General features: G+C 58.0%; 11 protein-coding genes across 11 annotated transcripts; 5 read left to right on the top strand and 6 right to left on the bottom strand.

The window, feature by feature from the left end:
• Positions 1-548: 548 nt before the first annotated feature.
• Positions 549-2,248, bottom strand: BKCO1_5000016 (uncharacterized protein; the record flags this gene model as incomplete). Its single annotated transcript, XM_020276606.1, has 2 exons — positions 549-1,649; positions 1,715-2,248. 2 exons carry the CDS (start codon positions 2,246-2,248, stop codon positions 549-551), a joined length of 1,635 nt encoding a protein of 544 aa, XP_020127543.1.
• Positions 2,249-3,572: 1,324 nt separating this feature from the next.
• BKCO1_5000015 (seryl-trna synthetase) lies at positions 3,573-5,132 on the bottom strand (the record flags this gene model as incomplete). The annotated part of the gene is made up of 1 exon (XM_020276605.1): positions 3,573-5,132. One exon carries the CDS (start codon positions 5,130-5,132, stop codon positions 3,573-3,575), a length of 1,560 nt encoding a protein of 519 aa, XP_020127506.1.
• Positions 5,133-5,354: 222 nt separating this feature from the next.
• BKCO1_5000014 (uncharacterized protein) lies at positions 5,355-6,434 on the top strand (the record flags this gene model as incomplete). Its single annotated transcript, XM_020276604.1, has 1 exon — positions 5,355-6,434. One exon carries the CDS (start codon positions 5,355-5,357, stop codon positions 6,432-6,434), a length of 1,080 nt encoding a protein of 359 aa, XP_020127541.1.
• Positions 6,435-6,474: 40 nt separating this feature from the next.
• On the top strand, positions 6,475-7,095 carry BKCO1_5000013 (glutathione s-transferase protein; the record flags this gene model as incomplete). The annotated part of the gene is made up of 1 exon (XM_020276603.1): positions 6,475-7,095. The coding sequence occupies one exon, from the start codon at positions 6,475-6,477 to the stop codon at positions 7,093-7,095; it is 621 nt and encodes a 206-aa protein (XP_020127539.1).
• A 768-nt stretch (positions 7,096-7,863) lies between these two features.
• On the bottom strand, positions 7,864-8,970 carry BKCO1_5000012 (tat pathway signal sequence; the record flags this gene model as incomplete). Its single annotated transcript, XM_020276602.1, has 5 exons — positions 7,864-8,111; positions 8,179-8,278; positions 8,353-8,483; positions 8,541-8,672; positions 8,724-8,970. The coding sequence occupies 5 exons, from the start codon at positions 8,968-8,970 to the stop codon at positions 7,864-7,866; spliced, it is 858 nt and encodes a 285-aa protein (XP_020127540.1).
• A 1,339-nt stretch (positions 8,971-10,309) lies between these two features.
• On the top strand, positions 10,310-10,605 carry BKCO1_5000011 (uncharacterized protein; the record flags this gene model as incomplete). The annotated part of the gene is made up of 2 exons (XM_020276601.1): positions 10,310-10,511; positions 10,571-10,605. 2 exons carry the CDS (start codon positions 10,310-10,312, stop codon positions 10,603-10,605), a joined length of 237 nt encoding a protein of 78 aa, XP_020127537.1.
• A 197-nt stretch (positions 10,606-10,802) lies between these two features.
• Positions 10,803-12,116, bottom strand: BKCO1_5000010 (major facilitator superfamily; the record flags this gene model as incomplete). The annotated part of the gene is made up of 1 exon (XM_020276600.1): positions 10,803-12,116. One exon carries the CDS (start codon positions 12,114-12,116, stop codon positions 10,803-10,805), a length of 1,314 nt encoding a protein of 437 aa, XP_020127538.1.
• Positions 12,117-12,331: 215 nt separating this feature from the next.
• BKCO1_500009 (major facilitator superfamily) lies at positions 12,332-14,665 on the bottom strand (the record flags this gene model as incomplete). Its single annotated transcript, XM_020276677.1, has 4 exons — positions 12,332-13,797; positions 13,858-14,137; positions 14,200-14,319; positions 14,372-14,665. 4 exons carry the CDS (start codon positions 14,663-14,665, stop codon positions 12,332-12,334), a joined length of 2,160 nt encoding a protein of 719 aa, XP_020127559.1.
• Positions 14,666-16,027: 1,362 nt separating this feature from the next.
• On the bottom strand, positions 16,028-20,149 carry BKCO1_500008 (at dna binding protein; the record flags this gene model as incomplete). The annotated part of the gene is made up of 1 exon (XM_020276676.1): positions 16,028-20,149. The coding sequence occupies one exon, from the start codon at positions 20,147-20,149 to the stop codon at positions 16,028-16,030; it is 4,122 nt and encodes a 1,373-aa protein (XP_020127560.1).
• Positions 20,150-20,618: 469 nt separating this feature from the next.
• BKCO1_500007 (flap structure-specific endonuclease) lies at positions 20,619-23,649 on the top strand (the record flags this gene model as incomplete). Its single annotated transcript, XM_020276665.1, has 3 exons — positions 20,619-20,632; positions 20,687-20,823; positions 20,870-23,649. The coding sequence occupies 3 exons, from the start codon at positions 20,619-20,621 to the stop codon at positions 23,647-23,649; spliced, it is 2,931 nt and encodes a 976-aa protein (XP_020127554.1).
• An 842-nt stretch (positions 23,650-24,491) lies between these two features.
• Positions 24,492-25,919, top strand: BKCO1_500006 (aldose 1-epimerase; the record flags this gene model as incomplete). The annotated part of the gene is made up of 5 exons (XM_020276654.1): positions 24,492-24,744; positions 24,803-24,924; positions 24,978-25,166; positions 25,221-25,617; positions 25,675-25,919. 5 exons carry the CDS (start codon positions 24,492-24,494, stop codon positions 25,917-25,919), a joined length of 1,206 nt encoding a protein of 401 aa, XP_020127555.1.
• Between the last annotated feature and the right edge of the window lie 356 nt (positions 25,920-26,275).

The following is a 26,275-nucleotide window of genomic DNA, read 5'->3' as shown; positions in this document are numbered from 1 at the left end:
AACAGAAAAGCCTCCGCCAAGCAGACTCGTAAAATATCGTGAAGTGGTAATATGCCGCAAAAGTGCGAGTGATGGGTGCTAGAGCAAACTATAGGGGGTATAAGACCTGAACAAAATACACAAAGTGAAGAGAAAAGTGCGAGGGTAGCGCGAGAAGACAAACAAGTGTAAGAACTGACGCGCAACCATACCCGTCGAACACCAGAGTCCCGTGATCCCGCCCGGTGCTGAAATGCAGCCGCTGTGAGATGCTAAAGTAGCCCGCCGAAGATTAAAGTCGTCCCAGATACCGCCTTCGACCTGTCCGGAAAAGATGCCGCATCAAAAGAGCCGCAGAACATGATCAATGGCTTTCGACAAAAACGCCAGACTGCAAGGAAGAGCGCGGAGCAGCCACCCCAGATATCAGCAAACTCCACTCGTCGATTTCATATCGGAAGAAAGGAAACAAAACCCTGTCCCCCCAACGGACCCCGTTGTCGTGTCCGCTGATGGTCGGATCATCCGGCCGTTGTTTGGTGGGGTGAAAGAAGAATGTTGGTGTTTGCTCACTCGTCCCACACAAAATCCTGCTCTTCCACCTTGGTGCACGTCAAGTACGGCAGCCCATGTCCCAGATCCCGCATGTCGAGTTCCAGGTAGTTACGCATCAGCGGCTTGACCACGTCCGCCGCCAAGTTCTTAATTTCTTCCATCCGCCGTTCAAACTTGCGCATGTTTTCGCGCGTGTAGAATTCTGCGTTCAGCTTCAGGAAGCGTTTGAGTTCATCGCGGCTGAGGTAGGCATCACCGCCAGTGCCGATGAGCCGGAAGACACGGCCGGTATTGAATGGAGGCGGTTCGGCGGGGGGCTGTCCGACCGCGGACGATGTGGTGGCAAGAGCGGTCGAGCTCGCGGCCGGACCATTGCGTGAGCCAGTCCGACTGTTGGGAAGCGCGCGATTGGCTGTCTTTAGAATCGGGGCAGGGGGTCGCGAGGTGTTTTCCGCGAGCCATTGGCGGAACAGCGAGAGAGCCATCCAATCAATGAAGCCGTTGCTTGGGGATACTCTCTCGCCCCGCGTCGTGGTGAGAGTGAGTTTGAACAGTTTCGTCTCGATTTTGGTCTTGAGCTCTTCCATCTCATCCGCCTTGTCTTCGATGACCTCAAGCACAGCTTGGGGTATTTGGCCGCGGAGCTGATTTGCGCCAACGGGCCACTGGCCAACCACGTGAACAAGAGCCTCTGAGTAGATGACCCGACTCCGGGCAAGAAAGCCCAGTTTCAGGTAGGATGGCGGGTATTTTGCAATTTGCTTGAAGAGCCGGCCCTGGAAACGTAGTAGATGATGGTCGACGCGCGGGCCAATGACCTCGAGAGCGTCGTACATGTCAGCGAGCTGAAGAAGCGTTTTGCACTCGACGTAGGCCTGTGCAATGTTGACTGAGTCCAGCGCCGGAGGGTAGTTGTAAAATATACGAAACAGGTTTGCGTAGTCGCGGAAGATGTCATCTTCGGGATCGTAGGTGTGTGCTGGAGGGGGAGCGACGTTTAGCGAAGAGAAGTGCGCCATGCTCCGGAAGAAACCAGTGCTCGGAGCTTGGGGCTTGTTGTGGACCGGGGGTGGCAAGGGAGCGTGCTCGCCAGTGAAGGACACGGGCGGTGCTTCCTGCTGAATGGTTAGTTGATGAGGACTGATGGTGTGGGCTGATGCAGTTGCATGCGCAGACGCACCTTTTGCACTAGCACCGGCATCTCGTCGCCGTTTTCTCCCCAGTCCAGCTCGAAGCGCCATCTTTTCCTCCGGCCGGTCTCGTCAACCGCGGGAGCGCCAGGCGGAACCCGTGCCAGCGCGCTGCCGCTTGGTATTGTCCTTTCCAGCTGCTGGCCGCCGTTCGCCTCCGGGGTGGTTTCCTCATCGAAGAAACCGCTGCACTGCGACAGAATCAAGCGGTGCAGAAAGAAACGCTCTTCTCTCCTCGGGGCGGTGGCGCCGCCGTAGGGACTGATGGAACTGGTGGAGCCCCGGCGCGAATGCGGATTGGAGGTGATGATGATGTCGACATCTCCGGTGTGGGTGAAGATGGGGAACTCGTTCTGGGGCTGGTAGGAGGTGCCGCCGGCGTGGGAGCGGATCTGGCGCGAATGGCGACGGTGCGAGGAGATGAGTGGCGCGCGGGAAGTCGAGGCGACGGACGGGGCGCGCGAGGCCGGGCGGATTGCCAGGGTCTGGCGGTCGGCCGGGCCTGTGTCGGGGTACGAGACCATGGCGGTGAATTTTGCGAGGCGCACCTACAGCATGGGCGGGCGCTCGCGGCAGGATATGGGGCGCCAGGCGTGGATTGCTGGACTCGCTGGGGAGGCTGGGAAGCGTGGTGTTGACGGAATACAAGCGGCTGCGCGCGCCAGGAACCCCGCGTGACCCGGGCGTGTCAATCGCCGCGCGCGGCTTTATCGATAGGATCGGGGCAGGACGCGACGCAAGCGACGCAAGGAAAATGCCAGCCTGAGCTCGTCGGGGCGGGCGCGCAGCAGTGCCGGCTCCTTTTCTATGCGGCGTGTTTCGGCCAGCAGCTGCATGCGGGCTGCGGCCGGCTCGAAACAACAATCCACTGCCAGCCGGCTTCAGCGCCAAGCTTTGAGACGTGGCACACCAAGCTCGCGCTCTGGCCGCTCTGGCCGTCCGTCTGCGGCAGCTCCTCCGTGCGTCGCGCCGTCGGCCAATCGCCCGCCCGCCCCAGCCAAACCTCGCACCCTCGCCTCTTCCTCGTCCACGCTGCTTGCAGCGGTGTGGATGGCACTTTCTGCCACCCCTTCTGCACCGCACATGCGCTTCTCGCCCACTCGCTGCCGCCCGCCGCCTGCATGCCAACACAACGCCTGTCGGACCACCGCCATGCTGCTTGATCGCCGCACCCGGAACTCCTATTGCCGCTCTGGGAACTTCACGATGCGAATCCCCAAGCGTCCGCCTCGCTAACCTTTCCACTCCACGGCGTCCCCACCCTGCCCCCACCCGTCAACACCAACCGCCGCCGCCGCGCAAATTGTTCGTTCAAGTGTGGCGAGAGAACTTACAAGCTTGTATCGACGGGAGCACACGCACGATTACTAACATGGCAGACACCAAAGTGTGCACGTTGTCTTGGTAAGCACATTTGGTCCGAGTTCCCGTGTGCAGCGGGTTAGTGAGTGACTGAAGAGAGACGCGACGTGAACATAGACTCCTCACCGCCTATGGCGGTCCTGTGACCTGATTTGCATCCTGTTCGCGCTCCTACCGCCAGCCTTGTAATAAGGCTGTGAGGCCTCCAACCGTTGCATCACCAGGCATACCGACCCTGGATGACGATGATACCGTACAGCTGTGCTGAGACAACAAAGCAGCCCACCACGTGGAAATCCGAGTCGTGGTGTTGCACATCCTAAACTGAGACAGCAATCCACTCGCTTGCGTTTCCCCACCGCTGGGCGGGTACAGCCGTGCGAGGCCACCTTCTGGAAAACGCCGTGGCCCGATTCCTCTGACCGATCGTCATCTTGCCCCGGTTATTCGGTCTTCCGTGGCAGGCTCTGACCGTTCACGCGTGTTTCAGGACATCCGCTTCTTCTCAATGGTCTTGATGCCGCCCATAAATGGCCGAAGCACCTCCGGCACCGTCACAGTCATCGTCTTCTCGTCCCAATTGTTCTCAAGGATGGCGGCTAGCACTCTCGGCACTGCCATTGCCGTTCCGTTGAGCGTATGAGGGAAGTCCAGCTTGCGGCCGGCCTTCTCGAGTCGGACCTTGGTCTGGAGCCGCCGCGTCTGATAGTCGGTGCAGATGGAGGTCGACGTGACCTCACCCCACCCCTCGTCACGCTCGCGGCGGGACGGGAAGAATGCCTCAATGTCACGCTTCCTAGACGCGCTGGCTCCAAGGTCGGTTGAAGGCATCTCAAGGATGCGGCAGTGCAGTCCAAGCGACTCAAGGATCTCAGTCTGGATCGACAGCATCTCGTCGAACACGGTTTCGGAGTGCGCGATGCCGCGCTCTGTGAAGAATCCTTCGCCCTCGTGCGTGTCGGGCAGCGTCCAGGCGAACATCTCAACCTTGGTGAATTCATGCACCCGATATAGCCCTTTGGTGTCGACTCCCCTCCCTCCAGCTTCGGCACGATAGCTCCTACCGACACCAACCATCTTCAGGGGTAAGTCTGCATCTTCAATTGTTTGACTAGCCATGAGGCCAGCCAGAGGGATCTCGGCAGTACCTGCAAGCACAAGAGAAGGCTTGGCCTTGTCCTTCTCGGCTTGCTCTAGAGCATAGATTTGCTGCTCGCCATTCTGGTCACGCGGCTGGAAGCCGCAAGCCGAGGCGATGTGTGAATAGACGATCGAGGGTGGCGAGACGGGTTTCCAGCCTCTCTTCCTAGCAACTGTCAAGGCATACTGGACGAGAGCTTGTTCCAGCAGTGCTCCTTCGTTTATGAGATAGTACCAGCCCCATCCAGATGTTGTGCCGGCACCAGCAAAGTCCAGCAGCCCCAGTTCGGAGCCGATGACAACATGCGATTTCCATACCCTGTCGGTGGCGTCTTCGGTTTGGCGATCAGGGTGCTCGTTGATGTAGCCAACAACTTCGGGCTGGTCGCCGACAGGGGTGTTGGTGCTGCTCAGGTTCGGCAGCTCAAGGGCCAGGCTCTCCATGCGCTCGACGAGCTCCTTCTCCTTCTCTTCGATGCCAGTGAGCTTGTCCTTGATCTCCTTGCCCTCGGCCTTCAAGACATCTTGGTCCATGTCGGGGTCAGGCGTGGTGTCGCCGCTGAGGGAGGCGGCATTGGAAAGCTTGCGGCGCAGCAGGTTGCCGCGCTCGCGCAGCTGGCGGGCGTCGAGCTGGCATTCCTTCCACTGGTCGAACAAATCGATAATCTCCCACGAATGCTTGCTCTGACCCCGGTAGTTACGGTCGATGCAGTTCTGCTCGTATAGGCCGGGGTTCTGGCGGATGTGCTTCAGGTCCAGCAGCGGCTTCGGAGCTGTCGATGGCCTGACATAGTGGCGGCGCGGGACGAGGAGGGTGCGGGGCTGGCGCGCAGCGGAGGCGCGGGAGCGCAGCAGGGCGGAGCGACACGGAGCGCAAGCAAACAGGGAGGCGCTGGGGGGCTTCATAGTGCGGGCTGGAGCGGCAGATAATGCAGGAGAGTCGTGGTTTGATCGAGTGGACGGATGGGTGATGCGGGCACTTTTTCGAGGGCCGGGGAGCTGGTGCCAACAGGCGGCCGCAGCTGCAGCGCGTCAGTCCCCCGCGTCGATGGCCCACGTAGCATAACCACTGTCCTGCACCTTGCACATCGCGCATCCAGACCCTCCCCGGCGGCATCCATTGCACACATGGCTCGCAGGAAGCGCGAAGCTGACCCGACTATTGAAAAATCCCCGGGTGATGCTGCATCGAGCCCCAATGCCTCGTCGCCGCCCCCACCGCCGCGGAAAAGGACGCGCCGCGCCCCAAGTCCAGTCGCGTGTGCGGATGCATACGTGCACAAATCCTGCACACCTCGCGTCAAACATCGCAATCACCCGGACTCGGGCGTGGGCGAGAACTTCCACAGTGTGCCATACCCCCTCGGTCTGATGCCATACAGTTCATGGCACCTTCTCCACCATCGCGGGGACCCGGCGTCCCCCGAGCACCGCTTCGTGTGCCCCGGCTGCCGCAAAGACAGAGTTCGCCCTTCTCCTCATAGACGGAAGCTCTTCCTTATTGCCGAGCGCCTGTCGTGGACGGATGGCACGGTTCCGACAGCCGAGCGCGAGTTGAATCAAGAACTGACGTGGGAGGTGAACTTCCAGCTGGGCATCGAGACTCCTACGCTGCAGGATCCTGAGCAGGTGGCAGGCGGCAAGAACAGCAGGCTAAATCGGTGGTTTCCGTTTGAGAACGAAGTCGACTGTACAGCGGCCCTGCAGCTCATTGCAAAGGCAGACTGTCTGTCCGAGAGATCGTACTCGCTGTGGTCGAACATGTTGGAGGCTTTGTACACGATGCTGCCCGAAGAGAGGAAAGAGCGACCCGGGTCCCAGAGCGCGCCTTCCAAGCCGGCCGCTTCCCAAGTTGACACGAACACTTCGACAGACACACGCGCGAACTCACAGCTGCCGACGCCGCCATCCTCTTCGCAACCGGTTGCCAGCCAAGCATCTTTGGATCCAGCGTCAACCGACTATTCCTCTGCACCGCATCTCTATCGCGACCCACCACCTGTCAACAACAACGAGCCGACCCTGCCGATCGCGAAACCTCTCCGCCGCTCTCTCCCGGAATTTTACGCGCTCCTGGACGCGATCGAGCGGACATCATACGTCGGCGCACAATATCTGGAAGCATACGCCGAACACCTACACAGCGATTGTTGCGAGGATTGCTGGTGGAGCCACAACATTGCTACTGATGATGATGCACCAACCTGAGTAAATACCTTGACACGTCTACTTCCTCGCGACTTCCACCATGACCGTCGATCAGTTCACAGCGGCCTACTTCGCTCGCCAGGAGTCGCTCCGATGCGAGCTCCTGCGCAGCATGGCCAGGCGCGCATCGAACAGTAGAGAAAGGAACACCTCCGAAGTTTCTGGCTCCGAGATGGCCCCAAGTCGCCTTGTAGACCATGCCGGTAAAGAAGCCGAACCGCCGACGAGCAACAGCTTTGGAGAAGAACTTAAAGAGAGTGTCCATCAGCCAGTCCAGCCGCCCATCACGCTTGAAACCGAGGCTCCGTGGGAGTACCCGGACAGGGCGTGGCGCAAGCACCCCATGGTGATGAAGTACTCTGAAGAGGCCTGGGTCTTCATCCCCACTGAGTCGTATCCCGCCCATGCCGATGCGGCTTTCTCACTGGTAACCTGGTTGCGTCAACCCGGAAAGCTCTATCGGCCGTCGACGAAGTCACTCCACTCGGGCGTTGTGAGGGTCGAGCGATTGGGCTGGATTGTGACGTTTGGCAACCTGCCTGGCGCTCTGGACCGCATGGTCCTCTTACTGGAGTGGAAGGCAGGTCAGACCTTGATGTTCAAGGGTACGAAGTACACCATCACGATGCACACCCATATCCCTCTGGAGTGGATGCTCTGAGCTTTGGGACGTCTTGTGCATTGTGGATCGGATCCCTTGTTGAATTGGCGGTAGTAGTCTTTCCTCGGGTTGTAGCTTGAACCATCAACAATCACCATTATTCAGTGACAACGTGTTGCATGATGGAGCTTCTTCGTCCTTAGATCCTGATGTGCTGCCACCTTGACCAGCGCCACCCATGCGAAAGCAAAAGACCACTTGGTGTTGCTACATGTCAACCTAGAGGTATTCGTGACCACCATGGCGAGCGCTTCATATGACTCAGCTCCCCTTTACGCCACGTTCCATTAACGAACGAACCGACCTTGTATGTACAAAGTCGAGCTTGCACGCTAACTTTGGAGGGGCCGCGATAGTGGCTTTTAGCTGCATATAGCGGACACTAAAGCTAGCGTGCCATATGTACACCATGTTTACCCCGCACACACCCCTACGCTTCTTGTGATCCCAGCAAGTTTAGCAGCGATTACGTCACGTCAGTCATTGAAATTTCTTCTCAGTCAAAACTCATCGACAAAAGTTACATTCGTCAGGAGAAAATGCTGCATTAAGAATCCTGCCGGTCTCTCACAATAGATATATAATTGAAGTCTGTGTCTAAATGTCTCTCCACAAGAGAATCACATCTACCGATAGTTTTCAACCATCCGCAGCAGAAAACCCCCTCCCTCTTTTTTGATTTTTGGTTTTAACGTTTGGGAAAAAATACTACAAGTCAATCTATCCACGGCCCAAAACGCTACTCTAACAGGAGCCGCATGATCCGGGCTACGGGACAGACGTGTAGACGGCGTCACCGGGCGCCGGTGGCTGGAGGAAATCGTCGGGCACCTCGGGCGGGATCTGGTGCGCGGCGGCCCAGGCGCGGACGGCGTCGAAGTTGCGGCACTTGTGGCGGGTGTTGAAGTCGACGAAGGCCTCGAGCGGCGCGTTCGCCGGCTGGAACCAGACCTGGCCCAGGACGCCCGTGTCGACCGCGCACACGAGCTGTTGGCGGATGATGTCGAGACAGTGCGCTGTCGAGCGGAAAGGAGAAATCAGCACTTGGGCTGGGGGTGGCTCGTTTGGCTTTTCTTGACTTACAGACGTGCTTGCGGACTATGTGGTCTGCGTTTGAGAAGGCTCCTTTGCCCGTGTTGTGGTAGTAGTCGTAGTTGTAGTACAAAGATTGCCGAAGCAGATTCTGCGACGGGCATTCACTTGTTAGTCGCCAATCACGAAAAGCACCTCGATTTACCGAAAACCAATTGCACTTACCAGGCAATGAAGGTGGTGGAGCCCTTCCACATTCGCCGGGTATCCTCCGCCATACTTTTCGGAGATCTTTACTTGACCTTCAGCGATTCCGGCCTTCTCTGCCTTGTCGGCAGGAATTGCAACACTTCGATCTTCGAGGTGAAGTTAGTGCAGGTAAGGACAGTACGAAAAGGGAGACGTATACGCACAGTTGATACCCAGAGATTCCCAAGCAGCGTCTACTTCAGGGCTGGCATCCTGCCGGAAGATGTTCTCTTTCAGCAAAGATCCATTGAATTGAGTGATTCCATATGAAACTTCTATCTGATCCCAGAGCGGAGCTTTGAGGACCGGTCAGTGTATCTTACTAACGCCATAAGAGTGCAACCCACAGTACTGATTCAACTGCTTCGTACAGGAGATCTCAGTTGGCTCCCGTCTCCAATTGTTGCTTCCGATCCAAGCTCCTACGAATCCGGCAATGCACGCCGTCGCGACGACAAGCACCGCCGTCGCGATCCAAGATCTTGCATTCGCAGGCGTTGCTCTCTCGTATGGCCAACTTTCGTCATCTGAAAGTAGTCTTTCACGGTCCTGTGGTTCGAAGCTGGAGCTCATCTTGCGTCTGTCCTCGAGCATGGCTTGGGGTTTCGGTCAAGGAAAAAGCGTGGGCAAAGTTTGCACATGAAAAAAACGATGAGAAGGCCCAATTCCCCAGGGAATTCGGTTGGCATGCACCAGGCAAGACATCAGCCGACCCTCGATGTGGATGGTCTCAGGTCCTATGCCTGGGATCCCTGTCGGCTACCCCGCTCCGGCTACCAGGAAGGTCGTCTGTATTACCCCGTTCGGTCACAGATGGTGCACACACCCCTCGTATAAACGCAGCATAGTTAAAGGCGCACTACGCGTGATAGCGATATAATTTATGGAAGGTGGGTAGGAACGCTATGAATAGAAATTTATCCAAATGCGTCGTGAATCAAGTGGCGATCTCGAAGGCACGGTTTCCGCCGAAAAGATTATGCACTCGAGCGCGCATTCGACACAGTTCTCCTTCCAAATCACTTCTTGGCGCGTGTTGTGTTCAAAATTCAAGAAAACAGACCGAGAACATGTTTGCGGAGGCCCACGAAATACCAAAATGATTCCGAATCAGAACGATTCTTGCTTTCTCTATGATACTTGTCTTCCAGCGGCACGAGGTGCGGTTCGCGATCGTCAAAAATGACGTTCAGTGATCGGCAACCAACCGAATGAGGAAGCTGCGTCTGAAAAGGTGCGGTCCCACACTGTGATGATGTCTTGCAAGGCCCCCCTGCTTTGCAAGGGAGAAGATCATTGTGTCTCTGAGAAGTCTTTAGCGGTCTCACAGACATCATATTTGAGGTGAGGGCAAACGCTACGAAGTATGGAGCTTTATGAGTGGGATTCATGATCATTCCGGACATTCCCAGAACAACTGTATCTTTCCACTCTGCCTTTCCAACGATACAGTGTGCAATTTGAAGTGAGATACCTGCCTCGAGGTTCGTGCAAGGATCAGATGCCGGATCCTCATCCCAGCAAGAGCACATCATTTACACCACCGCAGAGCAAGCTCTCCTTGCATTTAACCACTACAGGTGAATCAGCAATGCGCCAATCAAAGGACTAGATGAAGCGCATATGTACGGATTTGGTCCACTAGGAAATCAGCCGACACTTCGCTGTCGATGGCGAGCTTGGATCCAATGCCCTGATGGTGCTCGTGTATGCACCCACTTGCACAGCGTACCATCAAAGCGGCCCGATGAGGGGTTACCCCAAGCCCAAACTCCCTGCAAAGTCAGGTGCGGAAAGACATGCCCGCCTGGCTCTCATGAATATTTAAACTCTTGACCATCCGCTCTCTGATCCGGCCTTGCTAAACCTCAGCACAAGCCATCATTTGGGAAAGAGCAGCCCCACACACACGATCGTTTCGCAGCCGTCAAACATGGGCGTCATGAACATCATCGTCTCCGTTCTGGCTTTTGCCGCCGCCGGCGCCATGGCCATGCCTGCCCCCCAAGACGAGACTACGACGACGACCACCGCTACGGCCACAGCCACCGAGACTTCCACTGCCACCGCCACCACCACGACTACGCCAGGCGGCTACGGCTCGTACGGAGACTATGGAGACTACGGCAGTTATGGTGAGATTCCCCCGAGCTTCCACGCAGCAACATGAATAGTGGCTCACTGTACTTTGAAGGCTCCTACAGCGAGGAGGTTGAGGCCGCTGAGTAGTTCTGTGGCTCTGTGGCTCTTTGGCTCTGTGGCTCTGTGGCGGTGTGGCTGTACTTGAGGGTGTGACTGACGGGGACCTCGTGGATTGCATGTCGCGGGAATCTGAAGGAAAAGGTCGAGTGGATGGATGGTGACCAACATTAATTGGGGGATCTATGAGGATTATAAATTAAAAAGTAGTCAGTCATTTCCAACGCCTATATGCATGTCCAACCCTGATCCCACGAATCAAGCCCGGACTGCGTGGCTTCGCCTTCCAGCCATCGTTTCGCCCACACGACCTCGCCCGCCTTTGGATCCATGACGACCGCGTAATGTGTGGTCTCGTTAGTCGTCGGATACCTCTGCACCCACTTCACGACGTCTTCGGGAGGAACAGAACATTCACGGATGCCTCTTCTCCTGCACCGTTCCTTGGCCGAGTTCCAGCACGTCTCCAAGCGCACTCGCCTGTCCTCGGCCTCTTCGATCAGGTCCTTGAGGAGATCAAGCTTCGCCCTCGGCTTCTTGGCGGCTTTGTCGGAACTGTCTGTGGCGTCTACGTCACAGTTCGTGATGGCGATGAAGGAGCTGGACGAGCGCACAGTGGCGGTGACGCGATCCTTCTCGAGCACGGCGGTCTCATAGCCATCGCTGAAAATCAAATAGGCAGCGGTCGTGGGCAGCGCGGGGAAGCGTTCCTTGACGGTGGCCAAGTCCCAGAGCCCCTTTCGATCGGGATCTCTGCGCCGCCGCGGACCCACACGAGGAATCACGAGCTCTCGCAGCCGGGAGGATATCGAGGGCCGGAAGCCGAGCAGCATCAGCAGCAGGTTCGAGTAGAACTTCACGTTGGCGGAGCCGGACAGGTCGTCGTTGTGGTAGGGGCGGAAGTTGAGGGAGGCGCTGAGCCCGCGCCGCACGCCCGTCAGCACGCCGACGTAGCCGACGTAGGTGACGGAGCGGGCGACGACGGCGCCGTGCGGCCGGTCGACGAACTCGAGCTGCACGACGACGCGGCGCAGCACGTCCATCTCCCAGTCCAAGGTGCGGAAGTGGTGCATGGTGGTGGAGCTGTCGCCGGTGCGGACGCGGGCGCCGCCGCTGGTGCAGCCCATGAAGAGGTCGAGGAGGCTGTTGAAGGAGACGAGCAGGTGCATGGGCACGCCGCTGGCTTTGCTGATCCCCCGCAGCTCCTCGGTCTCTTCCTTGCTGCGCACGCGGCGCAGGAACAGGCGGGCGAAGCGCGTCGTTGCTTTGACGGGGAGGCCGGTCATGATGAGGACCTCGTCGAAGAGGCCGGTCAGCTTGGTAAGCTGAGGCTTGAAGTCGGCCACGACTTCGTTGTAGCGCTCCCTGGGCGGGCGCGACAGGTCAATCGTGTACTTTGGCGGAACGGGGTCAAACTGAGCCGGGTTCCGCATCTCGAGCGGGCGCAGCTCATGCATGCGCGAGGTGTTGGTAGGTTGCGTGGGGTCCGGAAAGCCGGCCACCGCGGCCTTCCTGCTCTTGCTCCGTGTCGTGGGAGCCATCGGGCTGGACGTGGAGTATAGCTCTACAGTATGCGAAGTCGAAGTCAATGTTTTGTTTGCTGGGTGAGACCCTGGGTGCCTGGCAGGCAGAAAGAAGTGATGGAGACCGGGGGGTGACCACACGTCATCCACCACGCTGGCGCTAGCCGCTTCGGGCAGAAAACTCGCCCTGTGCCGAACAACGCCCCGGCCTTTGTTCTTCCATTCATTGCTCTCTAGCTGATGTGCGGCACGTACTGCGACCACTGCACAACCTTGTACGCCGACGACGGCAGATTGCCCACGTTGATCAAGCACTCCACAAAGATGAAGACGCGCAGCCCGATGTACACGGCTCCGACCACCACCAGCACCACCAACCTGCACACCCTCAGCACCTCCACCGCCCAACCCAACCCGGCCTTGAACACCAGGTCGCGGAAATGCCTCCACCCGTCGTACGACGACACCACCGACCTCGCATCGTGACCCACCACCTCCCCCTTCTCCTCCTCGCCCGATCTCCCCCCCAGTGATCCCACCCCGGCCTCCGCCAACCCTTCCTCCACCACCCCCAACACCCCCGGCCTCGGCGCCACCGGATCCGCATGCGGCCTCTCATAGCTCCTCACGAACCCGACGACGCCCAGCTCCGCCAACCGCCTCGCCTCCTCCTCGTCGCCCTCGCCGTCGCGATCCAGCAAAAACGGCCTCACCGCGTCGCTCATCCACCCCTCGACGCGCGCGACGGGCACGAGCAGCCCGCTCGCGGCGAGGCTCAGCGCCGCGAGCCGCCACAGCACCGCCTCGGCGCGCGTCGCGAACGGCGCGTCCCACGCGAGCAGGTGCAGCGCCCCGTACGCGCAGCCCGTCAGCGTCACCGCGAGGTGCGTGCGCAGCGTCACCCCGCGCCGCAGGTGGCTGCGCCGCGGGAAGTTGGGCACGCGGTCCGCGAGCGCGTCGCGCAGGTCGCGTCGCACGCGCCGCTGCAGCGCCGGCCCGTTGCGCGAGAGCGGGTCCGACAGCACGTCTGTGTTGGCCGCCGCCGGCGCGAGGATGTAGTGCGTCCAGCCCTTTTGCGCCAGGCGGGTGCGCATCGTGTAGCGGCGGAGGGCGGCGGTGGCGGCGGGGTCGGTGTTGGGGTCGGTGTCGACGGCATGGTTGTTGTTGGGGGGCGAGGAGACCTTTTGGGCGTGGAGGATGGCCGAGGCGGCGGCGCGGGCGGGGTTGAGTTTTGGGAGGAGACGGCTGTGGCGTTTGGAGGAAGAGGAGGGTGGAGGTTGGCTGGCGCTGCTTGCTGGTCGAGGGGACGTCGACTTTTCGGCCGCGGCTGGCGAGGATAGGTCCAGTTGGCTGGCGGTCGCGTGGTCGTTGTTGTCGTTGTTGTACGCATCCGTGTTGTACACGTTGGTGCGCTCGATTGGTTTGTGGTGCGATCTAGCCGTCTTGCGGTACCGGTCGTCGTCGGATTCTCTGTGGTCGAAGCTGCTGAGGGTGTATAGCATGGCCATGAGCCAGTGCTGTTGCCGGATTGACTTTGGCATCTCCAGCGGAGTCGGCTCTTGCACACCGAGTGGCTTCTGCAGCCAGACTGCTCCTACCAGCAGGCCGCAAATGCAGTGCGCGAAGGTGGTGAGTTCGAGGAGAGATATGGACAAACCCTGCTGCATTCTCACGATACACTGAAGGCTGAACCAGATAGCTTCGAAGAGTTCCGCTTGTCAGTCCGATATACTGTGACAGGATGTCGAAGTCGCCTCACCTTGAAAGAGGGTTATGACTTTCACGAAAGCACTCGCCTTGCTCTTGTCTCGGATTGCATTGACGGTTAGTTTTGGGATGATGGATGGCTCGTACTTCGCAACGAAACGGATGGCTTCATGCCTTAGTGTGAGCTGTTCGCGATTGCGGTCGTCAGGTAGATACACCCTTGAACCTTCTCGGAGCGTGTAAGTAAAGCCTCCCATGACGGCGTAAAAGCTGTGGGTCATGGTCCAGACAGGTTTGTCTTCGTCGTTGGACTCGGCATCGACCGGGCTGGCCTGTAACTAACATGTCAACTACCGCCACGCAACAACCACGGGTACTGTTGTGGGGAATATACCCTTGGCCTCAGGATAGCCGGCCACCAGCTGGGTCCTTTGTTTTGTTCCAGGTAATTTTCTTCCATATACTTTTGCAGATGTTTCGCATCCCAGTATTGCTTGAACGCGGCGAACGCGATCTGTCCGGCGCATCAGTCCAGTCCAACGAGAACCAAGGAAGGGAGCAAGTACCAACTCGGGTGCAAACAGGCCGATGACCAACCAGCCGATCTGGCGCACGAGTTGATGGCCACCGCAAATGTGCACAAGTTTATGCCGCACCGTCCTGTCCACTGACCACCAGTCCGACCAGGCGAGATCGTCGTCCGGGCAGATGCCAGGCAGGTTCAGATGCACGATTTTCCACGTGCACAGCGCCAGCGTGACGAAGCACGTCGAGAGAATGCCGAACGTGCCGCGAGTCTGCGGCTGGGCCTCCCATGAGAAGCTCGTGACATTCTCACCGGCACCGATGATATCAAGCATCGTTGCAGGGCCGAACAATCCGGGGGGACCAGCAAATCCGGACAGTCGCAAAGGTGGAGGTCGTTGACGGGTCACCAGTAGGTACAGTACTACCTGGTACCGCAACCGCTGAGCCGTGCCAGAATCTCCGTCGTAGGCCAAAGATGACGAGAGATGGTCTCAAGCTGCAGTGATGCGAAAGAAAGACGTTGACGGCAGAAGTGGCGTGCACTCATGTTCCCAGTTCACCGCTCCCCGCCACGCCACGCGGCTATGGATTCGCCGAAACGTCGTCTCATCGGGGAAGACGTCTAATAAATGCGCGGGCCTCAAGCCGTTTTGGGGCCTAAGATGGCCCCTGATTTACCGGGAGCCGGCTTTAGATTGGTTGTTTTCTGACGATGATGTGGTGCACGATGCCCTCCGCATCGTAAAACGGCCCGAACAAGCCTAAGCGCTGTTACCCCGAGGCGAATCCCGCGCCCAATAAAGCTGAGAGGTCGGGTAAAATACGAGGGAATCGTGCCTTGGCTTTGCCTCTGTGGACTTGGCAGGTACCGAAGCGATAGAGTGAGATTGGCCAATCAGGTTGCTGGGACCGCGCAGATCTGCGGCTGAGTTACTGTAGCTCTTTAGTAAATACAGGGACAGTAGCTTGTCTTTTTGCTCGAGCAACTCGGAATGAGACCGAAATAAACGCACTTGTTACATCTATGCGCAACGTACATAGCACCTTATCTCGTTGCATGATTAGGATGTCATCCATGCGAACCCTCCTCAGCGAAGCGAAGCGTAGTTGGAGGTGCTCGCCGTTCGTAGCTGGAGGTGCTCGCCGCCGCCGCCGAAGGTGCTTGCCGCTCGCCGCTGGAGGTGTTCGCCTGCCGTTTGCTGCTGGAGATGCTTGTTGCTCACCGCTGGTGCTCGCCGCCGCCGCTGGAGGTGCTCGCCGCTCGCCGCTAGAGACATTCGTTGTTCGCTGCTAGGGTAATGCTCGCCGTTAGTCGATTACGTAGAAGTGTTGTAGAGCTAGCGAAGAGTTAGGAAGGCACGCGAACGCGTCGACGCGTAAACCCTAAGTCACCTAACCTTTAAAACGGATTGAACCAATAGAAGGGCGAGAATCTCGCCAAGCTCTTATGTGACCAATCGGAGCGAGAAGCGCTTCGCCGAGGATAAGGGTAAAGATGAATTCGACAGAAAATAATCAAGCCCTACTCCTAAGACCCAAGCATAACAAGGCTCTAACACGCAGATATTGGTATCTCGAACGTACGCCACCATCTTGACCACATCAAGCAAAAATAAACAAAGGAAAACGAGGGAAGAAAACAGCCATCATGAACATCATAACCATCCATCCCTTCCCTCCGAGTCCATCCCGCTTCAATCATGCACATACTTCCCCATATCGTCCCACCAACCAGGCGCCCACGGATACCTCAACTTGAACTGATCCAAATCCCTCCTGATACGGACACCCCTCTTCTCATCCGCGCGGATCCTCTCCCCGCCCACGGCAGCGAACATGCGCGCAATCACGTCCCTCAGCGTGATCGGATCGCCGGCCTTGTCCTTCTGCATGAAGTTGCCGTGCACAATGTCTTGGCCGGTGACGCGACGGTACTCGGCCGCGTCCCTGAGCGTCAGGAGCTGCATGAAGATGGTGCAGCAGACGAGGAGCTCGGGCGTGATTCTGACCGTGTAGTTCCACCGCTGCATTTCCACTCCCGCATAATCCGAGGCGGGCTTGGTCTCCGAGCTGTCGGGCTGCCACCGGAGTCTCTGCGCGAGGAGAGCCTTGTGAAGGGGGTCGTGAGGAGAAAACTCGTCTGGGTGTCGCTTGTAACGCTGGTAGATCCGGTCAAGGCTGTCCCAATGAGACTTGGTCCACGGTGCGACCCGCGGAAGGTGCTTGTAGCGTTGTGCGAGAGGGTGAAGAGGCAACTGCGGGGGCAACTGCGGAACTTCGGGCTCGCTGGTTGTAGCGATAGCTCCCCATAGGCGTCCGAACAAGCCTGTTGAGGGTTGACCTGCAGACTGAGCCACTTCTTGGGGTGCTGTCTTAGGGGCAGAAGCAGGAACGATATCGGCAGACTGGAACAACGGCTTTTGGTCGAAGAGAGGCGCACGCTGCTTCTGTTCTAGAATCGTCCTCTGCTCGAACAACGGCTTGCGCTCTCTGTTGAGATTGAGGGCCGTCATATGGGAGCGGTTTCCAAGAATCGAAGGCTCGGCCGGCTGCTCCCTCTCCATGTGGGTGTCTTCGGCCACGGTGTTCTGGCCTGCATGGGATGAGCGCTGAGCAGAATGACTACTGAGACGCGAAGATCTCTTAGCCGACTGCTCGGATTGCTTCTGCACGAGATATGACTGCTCTTCCTGGACCGAGGTCTCAGACTGTACGGCGGAGTCATTGTTCGCAAACAGACGTTTTCCGTCGCCCGACAAATTGAGGTTTTTGATGCGGGCACTGCGTGGTGTGAGCTCATTCTCTATTTGACGCTGAACCATCCGATCTTCTTCTGCAAAGACAGCAGGGCTGGGAGGAATAACGCGTTGTCGGCCGTTGAAAGCGCGATTGCCGAGTGCCTGCGCCCATTGCCTAGTCTCCAACGTCATGTCTTCCTCGTCAATCATCATGGTATCGCCATCGTTCAGTACTGAGCTGGCAATGGTGTGCTCAATCCTCTGATACGGGCTGCTGTTGACTGCAGATGGTGAAGAGAATATGACCTGCTGCTTCAGCGGGCTTCCTCGAACCGGAGAGTTTTGAGCGGCGGTGCCAATGTTGTAGGGTAATCTCAAAGGCTCAAGTTTGGGTGGTGTGGCCAGCACTGGTTCCTTGACTTCCTTGGCCGGACTGTCGTCTATAGCCATTAACATAGATAGATCCAGCTTCTTGCTTTCGGGTTGGGTGGGCCTTGGTGCTGGTGATTCGGATGAACGCTGCCAGAATAGACCAGTGTCCTCTGTGCTCTCGACTTCAACCGCAGCTTCCGAAGTTGTCGTAGGTTCAATAGACTCCTGCCTGCTCGATCTCTGCGCCCGAGCAGACCGGCGGCCTGCAGTATTTCGGGTCCTGGAGGCAGCACTTGAAGCGTCCGGTGCTTGGGTACTATCTGAAGGTGGTGACGAAGACTGGGGTTGAGAAGATCTGCTCGCATTGCCGCTGCGGGGGTTGGATGGGCCAGCGACATCGCCTGTCTTCTCTCCAGAGCGTTTCGCGGCAACGCGTCTCGCGCGCCTCGCGAATCGCGATTCGGGAGCGCCGCCCCCCTCTTCCTCCCAGATATCGCCATCCCAGGGATTCTCGGATGATTCCGTAGTGGTGTCGGTACTTTCACTACCATCGGAACTAATCTCGATCACCTGGCTTGGGCTGGGTTCATCTGCCATCTGGGCAGCCCCCTGGCGGCGCCGTTGTCGACGGTTTCCATTACCTTCGCGGGTTTTTTGGTGTGGTCCGCTGCCTTGATGGCTTGTAGATTTTTCTCCTTTCTCTTTCCCGATAGATGGCGGGGTTCTCGCACCATCATCTTGCATGTCCCCTGCATCCGGGCTTGCCTGGCTCCGAGCTGGGCTGAAGAGCTGAGCTGGAGCGGGGGCAACAGCGGGATCCGGTTGCTGAGTCAGGAGTTGAGATGGAGGTGGCGGCGGAGATGGGAGGGCGTAATCGTTTTCGTCCGGTGTGGGGAGGCGGTGGTTGCTCGAGTCATGGTTCGGGCTTCTGTTGGTGCTTGGACCATCGAAGACATCGCCATCTGAAGCGGCAGTACTGGCCGGCGTTGCTAGCCGCTCAGCATTCGCATTCCGCTCTGGTTCATCAGAAGCGGTCTCGCAGGATGTATTTCGCGAGCGGGCACGCTCGGCGAGTTGTTCACCAAGACGCAAGCCGGCCTGCAGCTCTCTCCTTGTTCCAGCTTGGAACTGATTGAACATGTCGTCGAGTCTGGCACGCTGTGCTTCTTCTCTGATATCGTCCGACGGTCTCCTATTCTGTGTACCCCGATTATTACCGTTAACAACGCCTTGAAGTGCAATAGCGGCCTTGACAACATTTACCAGCTTAGGGGCCTCTGCCTTTGACGGTGAGATCTCCGCCTGTTGAATAGCCGGTGGCCCTGACGGAGACTTTAGACTCTGGTTTTCAGCAGGAGTGCTCGTGATAAATCGCTCCGGCGGCGAGGATGGCATGTACGAAACGGAAGCGACCGAGTCATTGAATTCGGGGACAGAGGACGTAACGGCGTGTCTGCTGAGGCGTTCTCTGCGGACCTGCGGGATCGGATCTGTTCGAAGAGAGGGAATCTTAGGAATATTTGGTTGGGCATCTTTAGGCGACAGGCCATTGCGCGCAGCCTGCATACTGGGCAAAGAGTACAAGGAGACCATGCTAAATTCTTCACTGTGAAGCATCGTGGTCTCGCCGACGGTGTGGTCAGGCATAACAATGTCGAGATCATTGTCGGACGAGTCGTCCTCTTCCTCGGCCGTTTGCTCGCTTTCGTATTCATGGTGGCTAATCATGGATCGCCACATTTCCTCATCGGTGGTAGCCTTTTTCGACGAACTTGCCTTTGGTGTCTGTTCAAGGTCTTCAGCTTCTTCCTCCTCAATCGCATCGGGTTGAGCCTCGAGCTGAGAGCCAGCTGCCGTCGATCGCCGTTTTTGCCCCACGGAGGAGCCGGTGTCCATCGCACCATCCAACTGATAGGGCGACCTCGGTCCATACATGGCAGTAGCGCGAATGGGCTCGGCGACGTGGACATCCTTGGACATGCTCCTTCCCCCACGGGCGCCACCGCGCTTGGTGGGGTAGTATGAAGCATCGCTATGCGACGAGTCGGTCTCGCTCTGATCGGGACTCCTAGTGACCGATTTTCTAGTCTTCCTCACGGGTGTACCGTTCCTAGCTCTGCCAGGGACTGGAGTGGGTTCAGCCTTTGTCGCTCTGCCTTTCCTCCTGACTGGCGACGAGCCACGGGCGTCATTGAGCGGAACGGTAGCCGTTTGGCTGGCGATGGCTGCGTCCGACTTCCTCGGTCTTCCCCGCTTCTTTATCGGAGAGACCTCAGCATCCACCCTGTGTGCCGCGGGCGGCGTGTCCGCTTTCCTCGGCCTTCCCCGTCTTTTGACCGGCGACGAGCCATCTACATCGTTCAACGGAACGGTAGTGGTAGTGGTAGCAATGCGAGCTTGGCGAGCGCCGGTGGGCGAGGTCAGACTATTCTCGTCCTGCGAGAAGCCATCCTGCGGCTGGGCCTCGACGGTCACCTTGATGTGCCAGGGCGACGAGCCGGCAGCTTTGGGGGTGGTCATGGTGATGGACTTGGAGGGCGAGAGATTTGCGATATCCGGAAGCTCGAGAAAAGGGTCGGATCGTTTGACGTTGGAGGACAGCTTTGCCAAAGGCTGGGCTGCCCGTTTGGCCGAACGGCGGGTGGCTGCGCTCTTGGAAGGCGAGCTCGACGTCACGAAGGTCAATGGATCCGGAGAAGAAGACATGATTGGCGAGCTCCGTCGTTCTGATAGTGTGAAGTAACAGCTGTCAGCCAAGTCCGTTGGAAGTCTGCAGCGAACGAAGAATGGACAAGCTCTGTGCCAAGGAAGAGCAGGTGGAAAGGAAACAAAGCTCACGCACAGCTGCAGGGCCGGATAATTGTACCACGTGCCTTCTCCGCAGCGTGGTGAAGAATTGAAGAGAAGAGCGTCGGGCAGAGCTGCGTGGTGGGAGAGGCAGCGCAGCCTGGTGGGAGCGGTGGTGGTGGTGTCTCGGGGAAGCAGGGTGGGGAGCGAGCTCTCGCGTGTTTTGATCTGCTCTGCTGCTTTGTTTACAGCAACCGGCCGGCGTGCACGGGCCACGCACCTCCGCTCCCAAGTCCGCAATCCACTGCTGCTGTTGCCTCGCCACCGCCCATCTTGCTGGCCTTGATTCTTTTGCTTCTGCTCGCTATTGCTGCACCATGCGACAGCAATGGGCATTCACGGGTCAGCCGCCACGCTCTTCCACCGCCCTGCCCGCCACCGCTAACCGCTTTGCAGCATCTACAAAGAGATCGGCCCCGGCGAGCGCATAGCCCTGCACAAGCTTGCGCTCGAGAAGTTCGAAGAGACCGGACGGCCCCTGCGCATTGCCATTGACACCTCTATCTGGCTGTTCCAGATTCAGTCCAGCAAAGGTGCGTCGCGACGGTTGCTTCCAGGCCCCCTCTGACTTTGGCATAGGCGGCACCAACCCTGCGCTCCGCACCTTCTACTACCGGCTGTTGCGCCTCCTCACGCACTCTATCCACCCTCTCTTCGTTTTCGATGGCCCGAATAAGCCCCCGTTCAAGCGCAACAAGCGCACCGGACCCAACGTCGCCTCGATCCCCGAGTTCCTCGCCAAGCAGCTCTTGAAACAATTTGGCTTTCCCTTCCATATCGCCCCGGGCGAGGCCGAAGCCGAATGCGCGCTTCTACAGCGAGAAGGGCTTGTGGATGCTGTGTTGAGCGAGGACGTGGACACACTCATGTTCGGCAGCCGGGTTACCCTGCGGAACTGGTCGCCCGAACAGAAGTCGAGCAAGGTGCCGACTCATGTCAATCTGTATGATGCGGACAAAACGAAGGCTGGCCCTGCAGGGCTTGACCGGGAGGGCATGATACTTGTCGCACTCATGAGCGGAGGCGATTACCTGCCTGAAGGGATTCCAAACTGCGGCCCGAAGCTTGCGTGTGAGGCGGCTCGAGCTGGTTTCGGCCGTCGGCTGTGTGCCATTGCGAAGAAAGACACTTCTGCTTTGCAAGCCTGGCGCGAGTCGCTCATCCATGAGTTGCGCACCAACGAGAGCAAATTCTTCAGATGCAAACACAAGGCGCTTGCCATTCCGGACGAGTTCCCCCGCGCGGATATTCTTGCATACTATACAAAGCCTGCCGTCTCCTCGGGCCAAGCTCTGGAACGGCTGAAGAGAAACCTCCGCTGGGACCAAGAGCTGAACTTCCCGGAGCTGCGGACATTTACTGGCGACGCCTTTGAATGGGTGAAGGTTTCGGGAGCGAAGAAATTCATCCGCAACCTTGCTCCGGCGCTCCTTATTCGAAACTTGCGCCTGCGAGGACAAGCTGCTACTGAAGGTGGTCTTTCCGAAGACCCTGAGGTCGTGGCAACCGAGGAAGCAGCGCTGGTGGCAAGCATCCATGGCAGGCGCCAGCATCCTTCTACTGACAACACGCCTGAGCTTCGTGTTGCATTTTCACCGATTGGTATTGTACATATTGACTTGGATGCTGAAGAGCCGGACGATGAGCCCGACGAAGACGACGACGAAGAAGAGGAAGATCTTGCAATTGCCGGGGACGAGGACGGCGAAGCGCCCAAGAAGCGTGGACCGTATCTGTACGACCCAACTAAACTGGAAAAGATTTGGATTCCTGAAAGCATTGTCAAGGTTGGCGCACCACTGAAAGTGCAGGATTGGGAAGAGACTCAGCGCAAGAAGACTGCACCAAGACCAGCGAAGGTCACAAAACCCCGCGCCACTAAGCCAGTCACTACCGGTGGGATGCAGAGAGGAGCTTTGGATCGATTTGCTAAAATTTCCAAACCCGGTGTTACACGCCCACCGGCGAAGCGTCGGTCTCCCACCATTGAGAGACTGGACCTTTCAAGGAACTGTGAGAAGGTGGAAGAAATCCCCAGTGACTTGCCGCTGGCCTCATCGACTCGAACGCGGAAGCCTTCGAAAGCACCTAGTTCACCTCCGCGGGCAGCGAAAGAACCCGTTCATATTGAGATTTTGTCGTCGTCTCCAATCATGCTCACCAAGGAAACGGAGCCCCAGCGCCAACCTGCGGATGCACATTACATGTCCACGAATGTGACTAAGCGGGTTCGTACTCTGCAAACGATTGGAACCTCATCTAGTCATTGCGTAGACACGCAGCCAAGCGAACCTACAGCAATTCCCAAAACTTCACAGACATTATCAGTCGCGGGAGATGTCTCCAAATCGACTGCCTCTCAACGGGTCCGCGAAGGAGAGCTGAGTCGAGGGAGATCTTCCAAAGCTCGGAAGGCTGTACAGGCAACAGGAACTGGGAGCTCACAAGCCAGCGGCCCCAGCACGCCGTCAAAACGGCGACAGCAGCAGAAAGAGGTACACGATGTGTCACCTTCAAAGCGACAAACGACACTTGAGGAATCCTTCAGGGTGTCAACGACCGTCTCTCCCTCAAGAGCTCGTCGAGATCCTATTTCAGCAGTGACTGACCGGGGTGTGACGGACGGTATTTCCGGGCTTGATGAAGTGGAAGCACTAGACCTCAGTGGCTCATCTCCCCGTGTTTGCGAAACAAGGATTCAGTCAAATGGCAATAATTCAGTCCGAATGCCGTCGCAGCTTCCTGAGCTCAGTAGTGAGGCGTCACGACGGTCAAGTCACGACAGAACGACAAGTCCAGACGAGAAGGCGCTTCAAGCCACAACCGGGAACGGGAGCAGGCGGCTGAAAACAGTCGGAACGCTGCACGACACCTTGCATGAAACAAAACAGTCGTCTTCAAGAGGAACATCGAAAGGTGTATCGCTTGACATGTCTTTGGGGCTACGGCGCTCACCACGCCAACTTCGCAAGGAAACGACCGTGGCAGGGCTTGTCTCGGTGCAGGGCGGCACGGATTCTGCACGAGCAAGGGTATCTCGGAGCTCAGCGCCCCACCCCGGCGACCCAGCTAGACAAGACTCGGGCCCGGACGTGGGCGTGGACGTGATTCCAAGCCAGATGAGCGAAAAGCCAAGCAGAAAGCAAGCGATCAAATTGCGCGAGAGCCTCCAAGGTAGCTGGAAGCTGGTTGACGCGTTGAGTGTAGACATGGTGGACATGACTGGCGATGGGTCGGGCCATGACGCGGGAGGCAGGAAAATGACGGAAAGCAGGAGAATTGCGGAAGGCAGGGATGGCAGGCGGCGGCGGGCGTGGCGGCAGAGCGAGATCGAAGTGCTCGACTTGACAAACGGTTAATCAGCGCCACAGGATGCACAGCGTGACGTTGCACGCAGCGAGGCAACCAGAGCACGACGCGTCGGTCCATAGGTATTCATTGCGTCAGCAGGATTCGGGGTAGTAGCTGTTCCGGTCGGAGTTGTTTGCCTGCATGCATGACAGGGCCTGGGGATGCGGGGAAGCCGCGCCGTGTGTGAGTGCAGGTGCGGCTCTGGGGGCAAGCGTGGGGCAAGGTATGAGGAACAAACACCGCCGTCTCTTCTACTACTAGCCTCGTACCGATCTCGTCTGTATGCGAAACAAGAAATAGTAATGACCATCAAGAAAAAAAAAAGAAAGGAGCCACGAGCGTTCCCGGTTGATGATGACCGCGCTGGCGGCGGATCTGGGGTGGCCGGAAATTGGCGGCGCATCCCCCGCCGCTTCCCCCGCAGTGGGAGAGTGGCCCCCAGGAGACAAACAGCAAACAAGTGAATTATGACATCGACTGTGCCGCGCCGCGTCTCCTCATCTGCCACAGCCTCCGCCCGCCGGATCCTTCGCGCCGCATGCGCCCACCGGTCTTTGGCCTCACCGACAAGGGTTGCACCAAAGCTTGATCCCAGCGCACTGGCCGTGCCTGATGATCCTTCCTGCCTTCATTCAGTTCCCCCCGCAGCAGGCCTCCCTTGTCCCCGGAAATGGCCCAGAAATGCGCTCGAGTCTTACCAACTCGCCGGTCATGCGCGTGCGTGCGCCCAGGTAGCTTCTGCCTATAAGGCCCACGCTGCCCGCTCCCCAGGAATGTGCTCTCTCCCGCCTCCGCCCTGTCCGTCCCCGGTGCCATTGGAGCCCTAATCTCATCAGCGCGCATCATCAACATGGTAGCCTCCCGCGCCTTCGTCGCCGCCGCGGCCTCGCTGCTGCTCCCCGCCGCGCACGCACAGGACGCCGACGGCAAGTACGAGATCTCGGCTGAGGGCATCCGCGCCAACTTCATTGCCTACGGCGCCTCCATCTCCAACCTCTTCATCAACGACACCAATGGCGTCGAGCGCGACATCGTGCTGGGCTTTGACAATGCGAGCTACTATGGCATCGATAAGCTGCACCCGCATCTTGGTGGCGTGCCCGGTATGTTTCAAGCCTTGCGGGAGGAAGCGCATGGCGGCTGTGGCTGACCAACCCCAAGGACGCTACGCAAACCGCATCAAGAACAGCACCTTCGAGATCGACGGCGTAACCTACCACGTTGACGCCAACGAGAATGGCGGTCTGGACACGCTGCACGGCGGATCTGATGGCTGGGACTGGGTGCGTTCGCTTCCTCGCCTCCTTGCCCGCCTGCATCCTCTAACAGTGCTCAGCGCAACTTTACCGTCGAGGCCCACACCGAAAACTCCATCACCTTCTCTCTTCTCGATCCCGATGGAGACCAAGGTTTCCCTGGAGCCGTCAAGAGCTACATCACCTACACTCTGACTCCCTATGCTTGGCACCTGAAGATGTACGCCACGGCGCTGACCAAGAAGACGCCGATTATGCTGAGTTCTCATGTGAGTTTTGTGACATGTGCCGACAATTTTTTTTTTTGTCTGACGCGACTCCAGACGTACTGGAATTTGGATGGCTTCGCAAACAACGAGACGGCGACCGCCCTCAACCATACCCTGTCGCTCCCTTATTCCGGCCAGCGCATTGGCACCGATGGCATCTTGATCCCCAACGGCACCATCCTGCCTAACCAGAAGGGTTCCGTCAACGACTTCTGGAGCGCTCCCAAGCAAATTGGCGCGAGCTTCAATGACCCCGAGATCGTTGGCAATTGCGGCACCGGCTGCAGCGGTTATGACACGTGCTACATTGTCAACCGTGCACAGGACGGCCCCTATGACTGGCGGACCAAGGGCCCCGTGGCCAGTCTCTCGAGTGATTTCTCGGGTATCAAGGTAGACGTTTTCACCGACCAGGATGCTTTCCAGGTTTACTCGTGCGGCGGCCAGAACGGTAAGAGTCAAACAATGGTGTAGGTAGCGTCGGTGCCTGATACTGACTTTCCTGCAGGGACCTTGACACTCAAGAAGACCCAAGGCTTATTCGATGACCCGGATCGCCCGCGCGTTGTCGAGCAGTACGGGTGCGTCGTCATGGAAGTGGAGGACTGGATCGACGGGATCAACCAACCAGAGTGGCAGCGCGACAGCAAGCAGATCTTCGGCCCCGAGGATCCGCCCTACGTGTTGGAGGCCATCTACAAGTTCTCCGTTGGCGACGCCAGCAGCGGGGGCTGCGACAAGTCCGAGTTGTAATGATTGTGCATGGAGATGTTGTCGGAAAGTACAGCCGGTCAGGGTCGCCATACTCTGTGATGAATAGTAATGCTGACGTCCAACATCATGACCTCAACCGCCGTACTAGTCGATGCCGCGTGACTCCCCGTTTGCCAAGACCTGTTTGCGGAGATTATCACCGTCGTGAGAGTGGAAGTGTTTGCAAGTGGTGTTAGCACTGAGGCAGTCACGTATTGATTTCGACGTAAAACCATCTTGGGCCAACGGCCGGAGGACAGCTGACCAGGGTCAGACCTTCTGGAAACACGACGCAAAGAGGCAGGGCCCAACGACGGGCGCATGAGAGCCTCAAGCACCTTGCCGCTCGTTCTTTT

Source organism: Diplodia corticola (genome assembly GCF_001883845.1).
Source record: "Diplodia corticola strain CBS 112549 chromosome Unknown scaffold50, whole genome shotgun sequence".
NCBI classification, from domain to species: domain Eukaryota; kingdom Fungi; phylum Ascomycota; class Dothideomycetes; order Botryosphaeriales; family Botryosphaeriaceae; genus Diplodia; species Diplodia corticola.
Note: the sequence above shows the minus strand (reverse complement) of the source record. Positions and strands in the feature narration are given on the sequence as shown.